General features: G+C 41.6%; 1 protein-coding gene across 5 annotated transcripts in view; it reads right to left on the bottom strand.

Annotated features, from left to right (window-relative positions):
• The window catches only part of nf2a (NF2, moesin-ezrin-radixin like (MERLIN) tumor suppressor a), a 139,885-nt gene that overhangs the window by 35,121 nt on the left and 82,845 nt on the right, over positions 1 to 21,919 (bottom strand). For all 5 annotated transcript variants that reach the window (XR_010967201.1, XM_068005728.1, XM_068005730.1 and 2 more), the window contains 6 exons: positions 18,738 to 18,806; positions 18,098 to 18,180; positions 12,409 to 12,484; positions 6,493 to 6,627; positions 3,670 to 3,744; positions 2,976 to 3,089 (listed from right to left, as the gene is read on the bottom strand). Coding sequence is in view for 4 of the 5 variants with exons in the window: in XM_068005728.1 (XP_067861829.1) it covers positions 2,976 to 3,089; positions 3,670 to 3,744; positions 6,493 to 6,627; positions 12,409 to 12,484; positions 18,098 to 18,180; positions 18,738 to 18,806 (552 nt within the window). In the remaining variant the exon portion in view is untranslated. The remainder of the gene's footprint in view (positions 1 to 2,975; positions 3,090 to 3,669; positions 3,745 to 6,492; positions 6,628 to 12,408; positions 12,485 to 18,097; positions 18,181 to 18,737; positions 18,807 to 21,919) is intronic.

The following is a 21,919-nucleotide window of genomic DNA, read 5'->3' as shown; positions in this document are numbered from 1 at the left end:
TGTGATTAACCTGTGATTGCAAGTCTCGTGGACAGGAGTACAAAATTGGAAAATCTCAAACAATGATAGAGATTGTAAAAGCTATTTCACTCCAACATAGTTGTGTAACGAAGTGTAGTGGTGCATTTTTTTATAAAGGAGTTGGATGCATATTTGGATAAAAATGGCATTGAAGGCTAGAGCGATAAGTATAAACACAGATGATCAGATGCTCTGCAGAACATTACAATTTAAATTCTGTTTGGGACCACGGGAAAGAATATCATATGCACAATACAACTAGTCAGGGTTAAATAATGTAAACTGTAATGTTAGGTGAGCATCCTACCATTTCTCTTGATTGACTTGAGGAATCAGAAGGAACTTCCCAGATTCTGAAGGTTTCATTTAGGTTACTCACCCCCCACCCGCTAAGAGCTAAAAGGAGTCCACAGTGATCTGTTGGAAGGAATTGGGTCTTTTTCTAATTCCAAACTTTCTTATTCTCTAATTCAAAAAAAGGAAAGCCTATTCTGCAACCTTCTCCATAGGCCAACAAGTACAATGTATTTATTATATACACTGCATAATCCACTTTAAACAAAATATGATGTTTGTTAAGTCATCTTCTTATAAAAACACTATCCTTGATTTAAATAAATATAATTCTATCCTCTTTTAATGATTCCAGTAGCATTTTATTTTCAGCTGCTGCTAGAGAATATTCTGCCCGAAATGGGCGCGAAGTCGGCGGAGCTGCCGTGCTACCTGGCTAAGCTGGCATTGGGAGGCACGAACCATTTTCAGGTTCGGGCCTCATTTCACTGTACTGACGATCTGTGTGCATAAAAGGAGTGCCCCAGTGCAGCACGTCTAGTTGTGGGAGGGTGCGAAATCAGCCGAATCCCACACTCAGCCAGCCAGCCGGCCGGGAGGGGAAGTGGGGGAGTGGGGTAGGGAGTCGATCCAAGAGGAGGTAGAGAATGGGCTGCCAGTGGAGCCAGGAACAGCACTCTTGCTCCTCCTGATGCCACAAAAGTTCATCCCAAAAAGGTTCTGGACCTTTTCTTGAGGGGCCACCAGCAATCCTTTTAGGGACTGCTGATTAGGCCGCTCACCACTTGGTACAAGTGGGCGGAGTGTGTGCAGCGTTCCCTCCACTCATTTATACCTAAAAATTGCAAAAGGGGTCCTAAAAAAGGCATAGAACTCTGTTTGGCATATTTAAGCAGCCTTATGCCTGATACAGGCGGGCATGCTACTCACTCATTTATAGACCCACTGGAAAATTGCATCAGGCAGGCCTTGGGTGTCAACGGGGCAGCCAAGGTGCTTCCACCCCACCCCCCCACCCCAATTTTCAACTACTAGATGACCATTTTTCAGACCAGAAATTCTGCAGTTCGTCTGTGAAGCCGAGTTGGCATGGAATGGGGGGGATAGCACGGATGGACCGACAACAGGCGGGACAATTTTTGCGGGGACATGAGGAGCATTCATACTCCTCCTGGCCCCACAAAAATCATTTTTAAAAACTTACCTTTAACGTTTTTGGAGCAACATCCCTTTAAGGAGCTCTGGTTAATCTACCCAGTTGAAGGCCAAAATTACATTGCATCCTAAGTTTGTTCTAGGACTCCAATTTAAATATATTAATGAGGTTCCTGCCTGTTCTGGGCAGGAGTCCCGGCCACCTAGTTCAAGGCCCCCTCCAATATTACAGTGGGCTGGAAGTGGTGGTAAGTATTATTTGCAATTTTTACCTCGCTTTCCTCCTCAATCCCGCTGAAAAAAGAGAGCGGCAGTGAGACAAAAATCGGCCCCAAAGTCTTTGAGGATATTATTTTGAGCTCGCACTCTATTCTGAAGAATAATTTTGTGTGACTGTATGATGTATGCATTCTGCTTAAATCTTAGCATTCGAATATGAACAGAAGCTAAAGCTCAAGAATCCAACTAAAACTATTTTCATACCAATCCTATGGAGATATACTGATGATCAAAACTATAGGCAGTATGGCTGCAGTAACTAGCTTTTAAATTTTCAGCGCTAACAAAGTCTAAGCAACATTTAGATTCAAAATACCAACATTTGCATCAGGTTAGTAAAGGAAGTAAATTAGTAAAGTAAATTGCTTGATTTTTTTTGGATCTGGCATATTAAAGCAATAGCCTGGAATTTCCTCGGAGCTGCTCCTGCTCCACCACTGTAACTTCACTGGAAATGCAGCAGAAACTACACTTACGCGTGTAAATGGGGTTTCCGCCACACACACGACGGTGGAGTGGGAGCAGCTTTGAGGAAATTCCAGGCTAAAGTTTTAAAGGCCTTTTTTGCTCTTATCTAAATGAAAGATGTCAATGGTTGGAACGGGACGCATATTCACTTTTGGCAAAATCAAGTGTACCTGGGTCAGGTACAGCTCATGGGTTAGCTAAAAGTCCCTCGCCTCTGCTACAACAGTATGCTTCAACTCAATCAACCCTTTCCAATTAACACACTAGACGTGCTTATGGCCGCTCTGTGTGAGACTGCTAACTTTCTGTCTACTTGTGCCAAATTCATTGTGTGGGGGTCCATACTCGTTAGCAACTGGTTTAAGAATGCCCAAATTTATTTCACATTGGACTTTTACAGCCAGCAGCAAAAGCAGACTTTCATCTGATCGGTTTGCACTGGCTTTGAATTCTGATCCCACTAGTTAAAAAAAAACAATTGCACCACCTAATACCTTTACAGAAGAATTTTCAACTCCAGTTGCATGACACATTGTAAATAAATTGTATTATTATACCTACATCAGGCTGATGTCTGGCAACACAAACCAAGCTTGACAGGTCACAGAAGACAGATCAGATTACAGTTATGTTGCAGAAATTGCAAGCAGGCCAGACCAAACTGAATATCCACCTTCTGCAGAGCTCTAGTTTTTTCTCTGAGACTTTTAATATTACACATGGTTATTTTCTTTAAACCAGTCTAATTTATCACCTACCTGTTTCCTAGCCTTCTCTTCTCTTGCCTGGGTTTTCATTTGTTGGACCTCCAAAGAGTCCACTCTTCGCCTTCGCATGAACAAGTCATGGTTTCCGATACAAAGCTGCAAAATCTAAAGTATTTGAGGAATATTATTTTAAATCAGACTCTGAATGTTTACCTCCGATTGTGAAAATTACCATCAAATCTTTGTTGTTCTAAAATCTCTAGTTGTTGCTCCATAAGGGTTTTTCAGCATCAACATGGAAATTTACATTCAGCACAGTGATAAATAATGTATAATATAAAAATAGGTTGACATGATACCTCTTCTTCCCATCACTCAATACAATAAATGTAGTCAATTGTCAGAATACTAAACTCCAAATAACTCATCTTTCAAAATTGAACAAAAGAGGAAAATTACTTGCCATTGTATTTTCCATTACTATGAATAGGGTCTTCCATACCCACAGAATGGAGTTACTTAAACTGACCATAGCCTCTCCAATATAAACCAAACCCAGGAACAATTGGCAGTTCATTCTGAATGTGAGGCAAACTCCTCCCCAAGAAGGGAAATTAGATAAAGTTTGCCACAATTATGGAAGCACAGAGTAGCCCAGAGAAATATACCACAGAGATTTCAATTCTCACCTAATACTGTACATTATAATACCAACAGATATTGGGTTACTGCCTATCTTACTTACCAGCTTATTGACTCGTAATTTTGAAGAATTAAACTTAAAAACATCAGTCTTTTTGTCCAAGGGTTTGATAGCAAACTGGAAAAGAACATATTTATTTAAATGAATGACAAAATTCTACAATAATTTGTACTTCAACTAAGGTTGCAAAAAGAGACGTTTGTGAATTATTATATTTTTTATATACAATTAGATTAAATGATTTAGAATATAATTATAATTAACAGTTTTATATTTGGCACTTCAATAAGGCTTGGGAACATGCCTGACTTTTCTGTAGAACATGAAACATTCTGTCTGGTTGCTGTTTAGTGAATGGGACATTTCAGCCAATCATAAACACTTAAAACTCTTAAAAACACATGGTTAACTGCACTGTCAAAAAATTCCTATTACAATAAACACATCACATAAATACATGTATATTATCAAACTCTAGCGCATGACCATCATACTCCAGACATCACAATATTTTAAAAAAAGGAAAGCTCATTATTGACTTGCAGCCTGAAATTTAGAAGCAATTTACCGACCTCTTATTCAGCTGAGGATTACCTGGATCCTTGAGTACTTGAACAGATAGGCCAGGTTAGGAGCTAAATATCACATCTGTATTCTTGACCCTTGACTACCTATAAAGCCAGAAGATCTGCTAGTCCCTCAAAAAATGTAATGGTAGTTTTGGACACCAAGACTATTTTCCATTTTTCCCCTCTTTTAATTATCTCCTTCCCCTATCATTTTAGGAAATTCTGGCATGGGAATGTTGATTCTGCAACCTGCCCCTAACCTCTCCTGTCCCCTGCTGTCATATTTCTTCAAGAGTCCTCACTAGTCCTCCTATCCCTAGCCTGTGCTTCCTTTCTCTTACCTGCCTCAGCTTTGCATTTACTCCCTATCCAAAGCTCTTATTCTTTACTTAACCCTTCTTTTATGATATTTTAAAGTTTTTTTTGCAGCATGCCAGTGCAATTTTCTCAAGCCATAACTAACTACTTAATGCCCCTCAGTCACACTATTGGCACTTGATGTATGCTACTTCTGTGCTGCACACACAATTGATTTTCCCAGAATGTAACTATTCAGTACTCCTTAGTGTTAGGTTTTGCCCCTTACTGACACCCTTAGCATTTACAGTGATGAGCTCCAATATGCAGGAAACAAGAGCAGGTCACAGAGCAAAAAAAAAACAATAGTCCTAGCAGAACCGAAGAGAAAAACATAGCAAAAGAGCAGAGGAAGAAAACATTTAGTTGAAGTGAGAAAGACAGAATTCAGAGAACAAAAATCAAAGATTAAAAAGCAGCCAAGTAATCAGTAATGATAAGGAGGAAAAAGAAATACAGAAGCAAAAATCAACAAAGTAGGAAACAAATCCATTAAGAAACTTTTTTTTCCTCTCCCATGAGATTGCGTAATTCGAGTTGTAAGTTAATGGTGGCTCAGCATCTCTGGCTATTGTGTGCTTGATGGACTGGATGGTATTTTCCAATTCTTCTTTAGTGTGTTTGTGTGTACAAGTGTAAATTTTAAAAAGCTATGCTACTGATGTGGGGCCTCACTCAATGGGAGGGTATATTGGAGAATTGAGGCTGGGAGCATAGGCCTGTTAAATTTACCCTGTTAAACTTAGTGAGCAGTAGATTGGGAAGAGAAATATAAGGGCACACTTACACTGTTACTTTTGTGTCAATGTGAAGTGGTTTTCAGTCCACATTGAGCGAAAATGCCAGTGTAACGCCATAGTCAGGGCTCGATCTGCCTTTGGAATGTACGAAAGCCATGTGGTGTAAGTCCACCTGCTGCAGCCCATTTCACAATACTTGGGCTTAGCACTAGGTGCAGTCTGTGACTGCCCAAGAACAGGTGGGTTGGGGGCAGGTGGGAAGTTAAAATAATAGATTTTTCCAGCGCAACCGCAACCCGCCTCAACTTCCGGGTTTAACGAATGAGTTTGGATGCGTGTGAGTAACCTACTCGCCGGAGGCGGCTCCATAATTAGTGCAGGTGGGCGGGTACTTATGAGAGCAACTTACCTCATTATGAGCTGTTAAGTAGGTGTTTTTAAATTGAATTTAAGATTTAAGATTCAAATGTAACGGCTCCAACATGGGTTTCCCGGTACATGTGTATCTTGCCAGTGAAACGGAGGTGAGAAGGGCTGGATCCATGAGGTAAGTGCCTTTATTGCACTTCTTGTGGGCCAGGAGGAACAGGAGTGCTTCCCTGCGGCTCACCAAGCTTACCTTTTAAACACCCCACGATCAGCTGACACCCCACACACCCCCCCACCCACGATCACCACCCCCCCATATAAACCCCGAAGACTCTGACCTCTCCTCGGCGGCTTTCCTGCCCAACAGGCAGGTAAGCCAGCCTGTCAATCTGGCTGACTGCCTGGTGCAAAGCTTGTTGAAAAAATTTTAAAGATGTCCTAACGTCAAAATCGTCACGATGTGCGGGAAACCCTTACCTCTGGGTTTCCCGTCCGAAAGTCCACCCCCCACTGCTCTCTTCCCGGCTCCGAGTTAATATCCAGACCCATGTGCTGTCATGAATGTCCATCAATTTCCTTTTTTTGTAAATCTGTCAGTTTTCTTCTTCCTTACTGTTTAAGTGTGGCTTCTTCTTGGTTAAGACTCCAGGAACTAATTTGCCAGCACCTGAGTCAGAGCCAAAGCGCTGCCTCAGAGCAGGAACGGCAATTCTAGAACCTCAAAGCGGGCCATATAAAAATCAGAAATTGCATTCTACAGACTAGCCATGAGCGATGCCATGGAAGATATACAAGTCTATATTAAAAATTTCACCAAAGCAGCAACTTGCCTCTTTATCACTATAGGAAATATTACGAATTTCATTCCATGGAAAAGATATTTTAGGTGTCAGTTTGTTCTCAGGATCATAAATATGGAGGCCGAAGGCATCAACTCCAAGCAGCAAATCTGTTCCCTTCTTATTCTAAAAATGGAAGAGATATCAATTGTACATGTACAGCATGGAAATACAATTGACTAATACTAAGAATAGCTATGTCTGTATAAAGGAAATAGAGTGAAGATTTTTCCTCAGAGCTTTTCCATATGGCATTATATTATTGAATCTTAGTCACTATTTCCAGAGTTACATCTTCTGAATACATACCAACTCTCATTAAATACTACTACACCATAAAAGAAAACTTTGAATATTCCCACTTATTTAAAAAGTTTTCATTTATGATATATAATATTAACTGAGTCTACAGTTACCTTATTACACTTGTGCTTTCTATTTACACATTATACATAGATTTTGTTTTACGTAAGTTTGAACTTTTTGTTTAACTGTTGACTGTTAACTAGAATTAGTAAAACAGCACCATAGAAACACAAACATAAATTTTAATTTCAATAGTCATGACACATAATTTTCATGAAAGGCTAGCGGACTGGGAGGTTCCCTTTCAATGCCATGTTACATGCTGCCATATTTTTAAAATATTTCTCTACTGTACAGACTTCAACTCAGAAGCAATGATTATGATGAGAGAGGCATAATGGGGGCACTAGGCTCCCATTCTTATTGCCTACCAACACTATTATTTGTTTCCACTTTGAGGCATAGCATTGAAATAATAATGGTAGTGGGAAAGAATAATTTAATTATTCATCAGGTGGCACATATCTGTATACGTTAAATACCAGCTTTAAGCCATTATGTTAAGAATTATTACTACATTGGAATAAAATTTTGTCCATTACCATAATATCAAATCAAAGGTTATTAAGATTAGGGCTCCTTAAAGATAAGATTGGCAACTATTTCTGATTCATTGCTAAATATACATAGAAGCTACTATCCACTTTATTCAGGATAATTCACATTTCAAGGCAACTCCTCTAATTAACTCAAATGAGTCATCAATTTAATCATTTTGTCTTGGTGGTATGTTGACTCAGAGAATGAATATTTACCCATTTGTTGAATATCAGATCCTCCACGATTGGCAAGCCTTCCATTTTATTCATCCTGTTCCTTCCTTATTCTAAATCCTACATGCAATCAATTATTTCTAATTTGTTTTTGCCTTATCGTAAAAGTTACATAAAAGGAGTTGCAGATTGTTCCATAGATAATTGACTGCATTAATTTATGTCTTGTATATATAGTCAGTACAAATTAATCAATACTGCACACAATTTGATTAGTCGGAGTTACCCCCCAAAACCAATTTAAAAATGTTTCATTAAAAATTGTATCGTGGGAATGAGGCATATTAATGTGCCAGAAGCAAAAAGATGCATCAACAATAGAATGGGACACTCTACACAAGTTTTTGATCGTTGCTGGGATCATTTTGAAATAGAGTGGATATGAGGCCTCTTGTCCCTGAAACCCAGACTTGCTCTCAAAATGTTCTTGTGTTCATTGCAGAGCTGCACTGGTAGAAGCCAGTTGTAAGATTCCAAAGATATTAACAGTGCTACTTGTTTTATTTCCAGGAGAGGTAAGGGAAGGAGCTTAATGTTCCATAAAGAAAGAACAGTTGGTGGGACAGGAGGGAGGTCCATTATGCAGTAATGGATAGAATGGGCTTCATAGGTTGAATAGCCTTTTCTCACTTCTTAGATCTATCTGCTGACTTTCTTATTAAGATTATAATCCAGGTTGTGTAGGAGAAATATAATGGAAAAGTTAAGGTGGTAGGGATTTTTTTTAAGATGTTAAAGAATTTGGAAACAGTGTATGTGACCCAACAAGCTGCAGGCAACGGATCTTCACGCATGCATAAATAGCAAATGTTTCTTATTACAGATTGACAGCTGTTAACATTATTATAGTCTGTGAACACACAGACCCTTCTGTTGTGGTGTGAAGGTAACTAGCTGCAAGTTATTTTCCATTTTGTTCTTCTCCTGATTGCTTTTCCTTACATAGCATTCTTCCAGAGAGGACTGGGGGAAAACAAGGGAAGACAGTTTGAATGCTGAATTCCTCCATGGTTTTGTCAATAATGCTCTCTGCTCTGCTAGTGCGAGATATGAGCTAAATAACATCAGTCTTTTCCTCTCTTTCTGAGGTAGAATATTTTGCTTTAAGGTGCTTCTTTAGTAGTTCAACCAAGAACTGACAAAAATCATCCAACCAGGGCAAGTGACACACAGCCTTGGGAATTAAATTGTGGCCTGGCCTGAAGTTAAGTGCTTTAACAATTGAATTACTATAAGTATTTGTCAAGAAATCGTAGCTTTCTTCACTCTATTTTGCAAGTTAATATTTATTCACCTCCATAGATTCCTCCTGCACAGTACCATACACCGACTGTGAAGGCAGGCAGACAACAGTTTGACATCTGACAATGGAATAGCCACTGGTATATGGAGAGCTTTATCTCCATTAAAGGAAATAAGGAGAGCACTAGGTACCTCAGATTGGGAATTCCCAACATTGTACATTATGGAGATAACCCGTATCCTCACAACTCTAAAATGAACACTGCTTCTTCAGCGGATTCTTCCAAAGAGACTTTGCAACCATAAGTTGACGCAAAGGTTTTGTGTATTATGGAACAGGAAAAGTAAATACACAGATCACCAGTGTAGTGATTTCATTTAAATATAAAGGCCTAGAAATTCGGGCGAGCCCATTTTTGGTGAGACCCGAGCCACACCCGATATTGGGCCTTGGGCCTCAATGCCATCGAGCTGGTAAAGCGGAATGGATGATCGGGCCGCTGCAACGGCAGCAACAGCCCTTAGGTAAGTGATTAAAGGGGACCAGGAAAGGGGGGGGGAGGGCACCAGTTCGAGAAGGAGGGACATTCAGGCACTGTCCCTTTAGATTGGAAAATTGCAAATTTAACTCCATTATTTAAGAAAGGTGAGAGAAACCAGGAAATTATAGACCTGTTAGTCTAACATCTGTTCTGGGGAAGTTATTGGAATCTATAATTAAGGACAGAGTGACTGAACACTTCGAGAAATTTGAGCTGATTAGAGACAGCCAACATGGATTTGTAAAGGATGTCCCACAAGTAAGTAGTGTATACGGGAGCATAAAATTACAAAGAAACACCGATAGATTAAGTGAGTGGGCAAAACTGTGGCTGATGGATTTCAATGCAGGTAAGTGTGAGGTCATCCATTTTGGACCAAAAAAAGGCTAGATCCGACTATTTTTTAAAAGGTGAAAAGCTAGGAACAGTGGAGGTCCAAAGAGATTTAGAGGTCCATGTACACAGATCACTAAAATGTAGTGGTCAGGTACAAAAAATAATCAAAAAGGCTATTGGAATGTTAACCTTTATATCTAGAGGGCTAGAATATAAAGGGGAGGAAGTTTTGCCACAGCTATACAAAGCCCTGGTTAGACCATATCTGGAGTGCTGTGTGCAGCTCTGGGCACCACAACTTAGAAAGGATAAATTGGCCTTGGAAGGAGTGCAGCGCAGATTCACAAAAATGTAACTAGGGCTCCAAAGGTTAGATTATGAGAGATTACATAAATTAGGCTTTTATTCCCAGGACTGAAGAAGGCTAAGGGGTGATTTCATTGAGGTTTTTAGGATTTTGAAAGGAATTGATAGGGTAGATAGAGAGAAACTTTATCCGCTGGTGCGGGAGTCTAGGACAAGGGGACATAACCTTAAAATCAGAGTCAGGCCATTCAGGAGTGTGGAACTCTCTCCCATAAAAAGCAGTAGATGCTAGTTCAAATAATAATTTTAAATCTGAGATCGATAGATTTTTGCTAGCTAAGGGTATTAAGGGATATGGAGCCAAGGCGCATAAATGCAGTTAGGATATAGATCAGCCATGATCTCATTGAATGGCAGAACAGGCTCGAGGGGCTAAATGGCCTACTCCTGTTCCTATATTCCTATGTTCAGGTCGGGAAGGGAGACGGTCAGATTGAGAGGTAGCGGTGGGTGGGGGGAGGTAGCAGTGGTGATCGGAGGGGGCAGTAGCAGCGGAAATCATGGCGGGGGGAGGACCTTAAGGACCAACTGTAAAGCCGAATATAGACCTGATTTTCCTGAGTGCAGTCAGCGTCGGCTGCCGCAGGGCAAACCAATCTTGCAGTAGGGGACTCAAACAGGCATTAGGCCCTGATTTGCATATGTAAAGGTACTAACGCCTGTTTCAGGTGAGGGCACTGCATGGCGCTTTTTGGCCTTTACCAATCTGGCGGGAGGCACACTTCCGGCTTTGGAGGTTTAGGATGCCGTTTCGCGCCTGAAGATATATCTACGCCAATATTTTATTTTGATATGTCTATGCCATATCTAATTATAATCTTTGAGGACTTAAGTCCTCATTTACGGGTGAATTTTCACTATAATTGTAACTTACATTGCACTCATGAGTTACATTTTTTTTTAATAACCTCTTTTACTTAAAAAGATTTCTGGAAAATGTATTATGTTCATAGCAAGCTAGAGGGACTAGATTTAGTTAAATTTATATAAAAACAGTTATTGTTAAATTTCCCTCAGTAAAAATTATAATTATTAATTTTAAAGTCAAACTAAATGTTAACTTAAGTACAATAGTCAATCACATAGATATAATCTGCTTCATTTGTTACATTAGTACAATGGTTTCTACTTTATACAAAATGTTCATTTTGTATTTAGAAGCTCCACTCTGCTTATATTAATTTAAAATTTAAATGGAAAATGTGCCCCTGAGTTAGTCCCACTTAATGGGGTAATTGTGATTACCATCTAATTTCAAAGACAGTACTTCAGTACAATTCAAAATGTGTGCTTGCATTTTCATGAACTAAAATCCAGCTTTATGCATTAAGATCAAATTAGCCGCTGCATACATTTATTCAGCAGAGGGAGCACATTTAATAATTATACAATACTCAGCAGTAATGTCAGATGTGTTTCAAATAATAATAGAAATGAATCAACATTTCAAGCTGGAAAGAAAACAGTTTCGGAAGCATATGTCCTCTAAGTGTAAAAACGCCTGCCACATATTTAATTTGTTATATTGCAATGTGATTGTTAAATCAACACAGTCTTTCAGATGTCAAAGTCTGTGTGCATGAACTGGTGAGTTACGTACCTGCAAAACACATTAGTACAAGAAAAAAGTACCCCGAACTCTTAATAATGTGTTCTTTAGAGTTACTAGATAGAAATTCCATAAAGAAAATTCTACATAATAGCAAGACATTTTGTAGAAATTGTAAAGCTTAATCAATTTCTCTAGTTGCACAGCATATAAATATTTAGATTCAACCTTTTCCTACTGGTAGCAATTACATATTAATAGAACTGTGCCGCACTAAAATTATCTTCATTTGGAGAACCTTGGTGCCATTCTGCTGTGGTTATAGGCCCAAGCGTTAGTGGGGTTTGACACTTAAATGCCTTTATTACATTGAAGAAGGGTTTCATCTACTGGACCACAAAGCTACTACCTTGCAGGAGAATGGATGAGGCAAAATAATTGATATTTTGACCATCTTGCAGGATTTTTACCTCCTGTCACCTAAGTAACCAGCAACCCTTGGCAGTCATGAAGGAGTCTATATGATCCTACTGGAGGATGTGGATGCAAGTGTGCAGAGTGTAGTGGGGATTGAGGAGGTTGAAGAAGAGGAAGTATAACATAACTGGGCAGGAAATTAAATTATAAATGTACATAAGATTTCTTTCATTTTTAAAACATTTGGGTTGCTGCAGAGATGACAACATAAATTTTGAAACAAGAAACAATAAGGAACATACCGGAAAAGACTTACTCTGATAGAAAAATAGCTTACACCATACATTTCAAGATCCTGTGCTATCTTCAGGTATTCAATTTCTGCTTCATCCCTAGACAAAACATATCATACACTTGCATCACAAAACTAGGCAAGCACATCTGTAAATCAAACACAGCATGAGGCAATTTTATCTTTGAATTGCTGATGTGCAATACAATTTCTAGGGTGCTTCAAAACTTCTCAAGCAAGTCAGGATGATTCTTTGTTTTTCGTTGTCTGCAATCATCGTAAAAACTGTTTTTTTTATGATGCATGCCTCACTTCCCCATCTCTTCTCTCACCCCCAGCTCACAATCAGCTTCATACACATTTCTAAATTGATCTCACAATAATCCTTGTAACAGGATGGAGCAACCACTCAATGATAGTAACTGTCTTAGTTGCTAATAATCCAAGGCACTACAATGCTACTAGGATTGGTGCTCATTTATGGCTCTGTGAAGTGTATTTGCCTGACTGGTTACCACAGCTTTATACTGTGCATCAGAAGCACCAATGAAAGTATATTAGAGCATTTCAGGGATTTACTATTTTATTATTTTGTACAAACTAAAGGGAACTATAGAAGATTATAATTATAATTTCTGCTGATTTTGCCTCAATAACTACACCTAACATCCATGCACAAACATGCGGAACAGCAAATGCTCTCTAAAAGAAAGAATGAAAGAGGAATAAGAACAGAAAATGCTGGAAACACTCAGCTGGGCAGGCAACATCTGTGGAGGGAGAAACAGAGTTAACAGGCTCGATATTAGGAGGGAGGCAGGTTGGCAGCGGGGGGTCGACTGGGTGCGTGGGTAACGCGCCCAGTGAATTCGGGGTGCTCCACACGCGATCGTAGCCTAATTGAAGGCACTTACCTTGGATTCCGGGTTTCGCACTGGAAAGCTGCGCAGAGGGCGGACTGCACACCCACATCATAGGCTGTCAGCTGGAGGAGCCCTATTTAAAGGGGCAGTCCTCCACTGACTGATGCTGCAGAAAGGAGCCAAAATTACAGCATGGAGCAGCCCAGGGGGAAAGCTGCTACCAGGTTTAATGATGCCTCATTCCAGGTCCTACTGGATGGGGTGAGGAGGAGGGGAAGGACAGAGATCTTCTCCCTGACAGACAGGAGGAAGTGGCCTGCCTCTGCCACCACGAAGGCCTGGCTCGAGGTGGCAGAGGAGGTCACCAGCGCCACCAACATATCACGCACCTGCATACAGTGCAGGAGGCACTTCAATCACCCAAGTAGTACACTTACTCATTCCCCTACACTCCGTACGCCACATCACCGCCCCCAACCCACATCTCCTTCTGCACTGCCAACACTACTCTATCACATCACTCCTCACACCCACTCAAAGCTCATCCTCATCTTACCTGCACTTACTCATCCCACCACTACCACTCAACCCAATCCTCACACAATCTAATGGCTCTATCTCATACTCACCCTCTGACGCATCTCTCTCACGGTCAGCCTCACCCCACCTGCCACTGCCTGTGCTGCAGCCATAGGGCATGCACCACGTATGTGTAGTAGGAAGCGTAAGGCAAACGTGTCGTGAGCATGAAGGGGATGCAAAAGGGTGTTTGAGGGTCTGTCATGGTTTTTACTTATATGTGATTGCTGATCAACTCACATTAAATATTATATTGTCATCACTACTGCCACGTCTTGGCCATTCTTGACTGGCTTGTGCAATAATGCCCTTTCCTGAGGATCACCATGAAGACCCACAGCTGATGCCACCCATTGTGTCACTGCAGAGTGGGTGCAGGTGTATTTGAAGGGCTCTTTTGTGCAGACGACTGAGAGACGCCGGCGATGTCCCCGGTGGCACCCTGGAAGGATGCGGAGGAGAAGTTGTTGAGGGCGGTGGTGACTTTGACAGCGACAGGTAAGAAGATGGTGCTCGGGCCAGCCGGGAGCAGCTCGGCATCAAGGAGGCTGCAGATGTCCACGACTACATGTCGAGCGACTCTGAGCCTCCATGTGCACTGCTCCTCAGAGGGGTCCAGGAAGCTGAGCCTCGGTCTGTAGACCCTGTGGCGAGGGTCGTGCTTTCTGCGACGCATCTCCCTCTGCGGCTGCCCTCCCTCCTGCTGTGCAGGTGAATGCGTAACAGCACTGTGTTTTGGAGCGCCACGTGTCAGAGGTGGACGGCATGGCCGGCGAGGCTGGTGATGCTGTTCGTCCTCCGAGGAGGTCATGACTGCAGCAACGGCGGCCCCCATCTGGAAGATGTACATTTGAGAGGGCCTGCAAGGTAGGTAAATGTGTTTGCACACCGGGGTTGATGTTGCAAGTTGGTGAATTTTAGTGTTAGGAGGGTGGTGCAGGCCAAACTTTGTCCAAAGTGACAGAGTGGACTCCTGCAATGAGTGAGGGTCTCCCCCACCCCAACCTGTCAGATGGACCTTTGCAGCTGCCACAGGCTGGTGGCTGCAACATGTCCATTTCAACTGGGAGTGTTTCCCGGAAACACTCCCAGTTTAGACGAAAATCCCACCCCTCTGAAAATATCCTTCAAATCAGGTCTGCTAACGACCTGAAGCATCAAAATAATTGCCTTAAGTGGGATCCCGCCGGCTTTAATTGCTGGTGGGAGTCCCGCATGCGGGGGCTGCGCACGCATCGAAGCGCGTCATTGGGGAACCAGAAAGTGGGCGTGTTGGAGCCGGGCTCCGGACCCGCCTCGGGAATCCCCAATTTTCGGAGCCCCCCGCACGAACGCAACCGCTCAGACGTCCAAAAATCGAGCCCAACGTTTCAGGTTGATGACCTTTCAAGAAGTGAAAGAAAGTGAAGTAGATTTGGAAAACATTAAAAGTTGAAAAATAACAAGAAAAATGGGTATATTAATGAAAACATTAAATAAAAAAGAAAATACAAGTTCTGTGAAGTGCAAGTCACTAACATTACTGCATACTTGTTACTCACAGAAGGCCAAGATGAACTAGTGAGAAATTCTATGGGCTATATTTTCGCACCCGCGATCGGGTGCGTTCGTGGTGGAGGGGCTGCGAAAATCCGGGATTCCCGGGGCGGGTCCGGAGCCCGGCTCCAACCCTCCCCATTTCCGGGTTCCCCAGTGACGCGCTCACATACGTGCGCAGCCCCCGCATGTGGGACTCCTGCCGGCAATTAAAGCCGGCGGGGTGCCACTTAAAGTACTTGAACAGGTACCTCAGGTTGTTTACAGACCTGATCTGATATTTTAGGAGGGATTGGATTTTGCAATTAACTGAGATTGTTTCCCGTACTGGGGGAAACACTCCCAGTTGAAATGGACGTGTTGCAGCCACCAGCCTGTGGCCGCTGCAAAGGTCCATTTGACAGGTGGGGTGGGGGGGGCGGGGGGTGGGGGAGACCCTCACTCATTGCAGGAGGCCACTCTATCGCTTTGGGCAAAGTTTGGTCTCCACCACCCTCCTCCTAACAATCAAATGCATCAACTTGCACACTTACCCCGGTGTCCAGACACATTTACCTACCTTGCGGACCCCTCAAAGGTACATCTTCTGGAGGGCGAACAGCATCACAAGCCTCGCCGGCCACGCCGTCCACCTCTGACACGTGGAGCTCCACAACACAGTGCTGTGACACATCCACCTGCACAGCAGGAGGGAGGGCAACCACAGAGAGAGATGCTTCGCAGAGGGCACAACCCTCGCCACAGGGTCTACAGACCGAGGCTCAGCTTCCGTGGACATCTGCAGCCTCCTTCATGCCAAGCTGCTCCCGGCTGGCCCGAGCACTATCTTCTTACCTGTCGCTGTCAAAGTCACCACTGCCCTCAACAACTTCTCCTCCACATCCTTCCAGGGTGCCACCGGGGACATCACCGACGTCTCTCAGTCATCTGCACAAAGGGGCCCTGCAAATACATCTACATCCACTCTGCAGTGACACAATGGGTGGCATGAGTTGTGGGTCTTCATTGTGATCCTCAGGAAAGGGCATTATTGGACAAACCAGACAAGATTCGCAAAGACGTGGCAGTAGCGGTGACAATATAATATGTTATGTGAGTTGATCAGAAATCAAATATAGGTAAACACATGACCTCAAACACCGTTCATGCTCACGACACGTTTGCCTTACGCTGCCTACTGCACATATGTGATGCATGCCCCGTGGCTGCAGCACAGGTAGTGGCAGGTTGAGTGAGGCTGACCGTGAAAGAGATGCATCAGAGGGTGAGTATGAGATAGAGCCATGAGATTGTATGAGGATTGGGTTGAGTGGTAGCGGTGGGATGAGTACGGGCAAGGTGAGTAAGTGCAGGTAAGATGAGGATGAGCTTTGATTGGGTGTGAGGGGTGATGTGATAGAATAGTGTTGGCAGTGCAGAAGGAGATGTGGGTTGGGGGCAGTGATGTGGCAGACAGAGCGTAGGGGAAGGAGTAAGTGTACTCACTTCGGCTGACCTACTTAGGTGATTGAAGCGCCTCCTGCACTGTATGCAGGTGGGCGATATGTTGGTGGTGCTGGTGACCTCCTCTGCCACCTCGAGCCAGGCCTTCTTGGTGGCAGAGGCAGGCTGCTTCCTCCCGCCCGCCGGGGGGAAGATCTCTGTCCTCCCCCTTCTCCTCACCCCATCCAATGATACCTGGAGTGAGGCATCATTAAACCCTGGGAGCAGACTTCCCCCTGGGCTGCTCCATGCTGTAATTTTTCCTATTTTCTGCAGCATCGGTCAGTAGATGACTGCCCCTTTAAATAGGGCTCCTCCAGCTGGCAGACCTTGCTGCGCATGCGCAGTCCACCCGCCGCGCAGCTTACCAGCGGGAAACCCAGGAGCACAGGTAAGTGGCTCCAATTATCCTGTAATTGCGTGTGGAGCACCCCGATTTCACCGGGTGCGTTACCCACGCGCCCAGTCGAACCCCCGCTGAGAACCCACCGCCCTGCTAATATTGAACCCTATGTATCTAATCTATGCATTGCTTCTGTATATGTGGAAAAGTAGAAAAGGAATCATAAATTATTCACCTGAAAAGGGATAAATCCGAGTTTGCACCAATACAACCAGGTTTGAAAAATAAATTCCTATGTTTCAATTTTAAGTATACGCACAAAAAGACTGCTTGATCGATATAATTTTGTAATTATTATATCTGACCCCATTATCAAATAATTAAGTACACAAATGTAGTCATGTCATGAAAACATTATAGCCATATTGAACTCACTAGTGAGTTGTAGAAGTGCTTCTTTCATTATGTTTTTAAATGGATTGGCAACACTTATATTGTGGGGATACTTTCAGTACTTAATGGACTGATCTAAAGCTGGCAATTCCTTTGTAAGTGATAATCCTTATGTAAAGGATAGGTCAGTGTTAGCTCCTACACAAGTAAACTGTTAAATAGGCAAGCTGTAGGCCTGCTATATCGGAGATGCTGGCAGCTGAGAGTAGGACAAGTTGTGCTCATGATGGAAGACCCAGAATTTGTTTATCTATCATTTTAAATGCAAAGAAACTGCAGCCAGATAAATGGCATTAGATTCCTGTATAAAGAATGCATATCTCCTGTACAAATTGGATGCAATTCCTGAATGATGTATGTTCCAAAATCAGGTGGACTGTAATAGTATTCAAGTAGCCACTAGGAGAGTTTATACTTAATGGGTCAACAAGACTATTATAAAAACTCAATCTGATACCTTGCTCGGCCCCTATGCTCTGCATACCACGCTGTTATTCTCTCCTCCCACATCGCAGGGGTCATCTGGTACAAGTTTATAACCTGCAAGATCAAATTATTATACAGATTGTTTAAAAATATTAAAAAACTAAACACAGAAGTTGAAGAAAAACAATATTAGTCTTTTTTTGTTTACTGTTATTGCTAATAACTACTTTTCACTGTTCAAATCTCTCATTCACATAAAATAAGACTATCAAGTGTTTTGTCTATTTTTTCATCACATAAATTTATGAAAATAATTGGATCATCATAAGTGAAATATCTAGCCCAGGTACTCTTCAACAGTTTTAATTCAATGATTAACTGAAGAAACTGAAAAAGGTTATGAGATCATTTACAGCCAATGTAATTTATTCAATACTGAAATCCTACATCTATGTTAAATTAATCTTTACCAAACAAAGTAATAAAGTTATCTATGAAGCCTCATCTCCTCAAGGGTAATTCCAGCATGTTTTTTTTAAAGACTATTATAGTTTGTTAGAACAGTTAAGTTCCTAATGTGTATGGACTAGTGATACTTTATTTCATTATCCACAAGGCTTGTTTTAAAAGAACAAACTTGATTCTTCCTCTGATGTACTTTTTTTGCTTACCCTTTTTGGCAATAACTCCTCTTGTGCTAGGAACCCAGGTTTGTGTATTTTTGGATCATAATCTCCATACTGTAATAAAAACAAATTTAAGTCTAAAATACAATGGGGGGATACAAGCCTTACATACTGCAATTTTTTTCCAGTTTCGTATTAGTTAGAATGAGACATTTCTCCCTAGATGCCTAATTATTTACGGGTACATTTTCCACTTCTTGGGATTGGTACTACCAGTACGAAATACCCCTGTGAGGACCAGGAAATCAGGTGGGTATCTTGACCCTGCTCTGCAACCACCACTTGATCCTCCTTACCTGTTATTGTGCCAGGGCCTCCAGATATGGTTGGTGACATAATGGCAGGTGTGGGCAGTATGGCTCTGGTTCCTGCTGGTCTCCCAGGGATCCCTTCTTTCATCTGATTTGGTATTTTGGGATGCTTTAAAAATAGCCTTGTCTTGACATAAGGCACAGTTAGTGAGCTTGAGGCGGTGTTACCTCCTCTAATTCACTAACTGCATCCTCTGGGATGTGTATAGTTGTGTTGGTGCTTGGAAATGTTGGTGAGAAGGATGCAGGGTACTGAGAGATGCTGTCTTGTTCTGCACCACTAATAGCGCTGGCAGGCTGCTCTTTCATGATACAATGACAGGAAGAGGCCAAATGTTAGAATGCTAACGCCCAAGAAACACCTTCAACAGAGTTTGTATTGCAATATATTGCATGTGCATGCCTGTGTGTCAGTGAATGAAAAGGAGGACAAGAAATAACAACAGCAGGATGGTACTAGCCCTGATCTAGGGGAAAGCCTGTGGCACCACCTTCCCTTACTCCCTAGATGCTCTTAAAGGCAAGGATGTTCAGGATGGCTTCCTCCAGGGGATTCTGGGGACTCAGAAGTGACGCAACCCGAATCTGCATTCTAGAAGTTTTGTCCACATATAGTATACAATGGCCCAGAATTTGCTGGAATGGGGCATCTCGTGACGTACCCCATTAGTTAGTCTTTTTCCCTTACCCTTCAGCTCGAACAATTTTTGCCCTATAAGTTGCTGGAAGTGCGAGCTGATAACGGCGTGACGAGGGCAATGGGGCATCTGGGACCTTGGTGAACGATGGGACCAACAGTCTATCTCCTTAACCAGTGAGATTTAAGGATTGATAAAGAAACAGAGGAATGACAGAGAAGGAAATAGGGTGAATTAGAGTCAAATCAGGTACAGAAAAAGAAATCGAAAGAAAGATTGAATTAAGAGAAAGAGAAAAAAGAGACAGAAAGAAAAAGAACATTTTTTTTTTAATTTTTAATTTTAAAAATCTTTGACAACAATTTACTAACTGCAGGAATGAGACTCCACAGTTTAAACTGTTCCCTTTCTGGGCCTGAGAGGTTGAATGGCATTACAGGAACATAAATCTCCTCATTAAAAAGGTATTTACACTGCCAAGTAGCAGCCCTAACTTTCTGCGGCGAGGTTGATTAGCAATTAATGTGCAAATGCAACAATTTGATGAAACTGACAGGGAGGTTGAGGGCAAGCTGTCGTTTTCGCGAGGCTAACGGCAGAGCGGAGCAAATCGTCCAGCAACTTGTGGAAATTCGCAATTCATGGGATATCACAAGTTGATGGAAGATTTACACATTAATAATGGTCATGATGTGGAGATGCCGGTGATGGACTGGGGTTGACAAATGGGGTTGACAAATGTAAAGAATCTTACAACACCAGGTTATAGTCCAACAATTTTATTTGAAAATTACAAGCTTGTGATTTTCAAATAAAATTGTTGGACTATAACCTGGTGTTGTAAGATTCTTTACATTAATAATGGTGAGTGCCATTAAACACGCCATTATTTTGGCAGTAAAATCTGGGCCATTATTTTTCCTGTTAGTTACCTTGAAGCAGTTCATGCTTTACATTGTTGATGTTGTTTTACACAATAAAAAAATCAGCTGCCTTTGAAGTATTCTATCCTTCTAATAATAGTTTCCTTAGCTTTTCATTGCTGTCATTCCTCATGCCTTTGCTATTGCTGGGGAAATGGGAAAATGGGTAAATATTTGGAAAACAAAAATTTTAAAGGGTATAGGGAAAAGGCTGGTGAATAGAACTAAATAATTAGCTCATTCAGTGAGCTAGCACATGCCCAGTGGGCCAAATTGCCTCTTTTGTGCTGTAAAATTCCGTGATTCCATACATGAAAATGTTACAGGAAGTGTGTAATGGTGTGTACTATGCATAAGACTTTTAATGTTATATAGATCGTTGTACAAAGTGGTGAATTTTCCTGTAATTCACTGTATTAAAAAACCAGAGAATACTATAGATCCAGAGTCACAAATTCAATATACATTCAGGTCCTACGTGCAACATTTTCAGTCATTAATTAAAATGGAAACATGGTGAAATAGTGTTAAGAAAAGAAATACAAATTATATTCAATTCCCTCACAAACCTTTTTAGTTTACAAATAACCAAAATATACTGATATTTCTAAATATAGCAATAACTGGAATTTTAAAAAAGTGCAAGTGATCTTAAATGCACCAGGCAATAGCATCTTCCAACATATTCCCTTACAAGCAGTGCTGTACTGCCTCTTCTCTGACATCCTTATTCCACTCCCAGACACTGCTATTTTCTCTTCTATGAAGCACTGCGAACCTCTCAAGGGTTAAATTTGACTAGCTGCCCTAAGACTGTGGCAGATTCACTTGCAAGCACCTACACGTTTCTTCTCCAGGGTACAGTTTCTATCGTTATCCTTCAAAAATAAAGCCAATATCAAAAATGATTAGCAACTCCTACAAAATAGCTGGTGCTCAGGAGACATCTACACAACCAATATCTGAATGGATTTCCCCCCCTCCAAATTATTAATTCTGATAATTACTTGATGCACCAAAATATTTGTATTCCAATTCAAATCACAACTTATCACAGAAAATGCACTCTTTTGTCTAAACCTTTAATCGATGGCATTTGCATTGGGCTGGGTGGTGCTGAGTAGCACATAAGATAGTAACTAGAATTAATTATTTCAAATGATTCCATTCAAGTATTTTTCATGCCCCTAGATGTGCAGTTAACCTAAAGTGAGAAAACAAATCACAGTAATGTTTCTGGTAAATCAAAATATAACATATACTAATAAAAGGCACAAATAGGAAACATCACATTA

Source organism: Heptranchias perlo, chromosome 25 (assembly GCF_035084215.1).
Source record: "Heptranchias perlo isolate sHepPer1 chromosome 25, sHepPer1.hap1, whole genome shotgun sequence".
Classification (NCBI taxonomy): Eukaryota; Metazoa; Chordata; class Chondrichthyes; order Hexanchiformes; family Hexanchidae; genus Heptranchias; species Heptranchias perlo.
The sequence above is the reverse complement of the archived record's forward strand: the minus strand, read 5'-3'. Positions and strand labels throughout refer to the sequence as shown.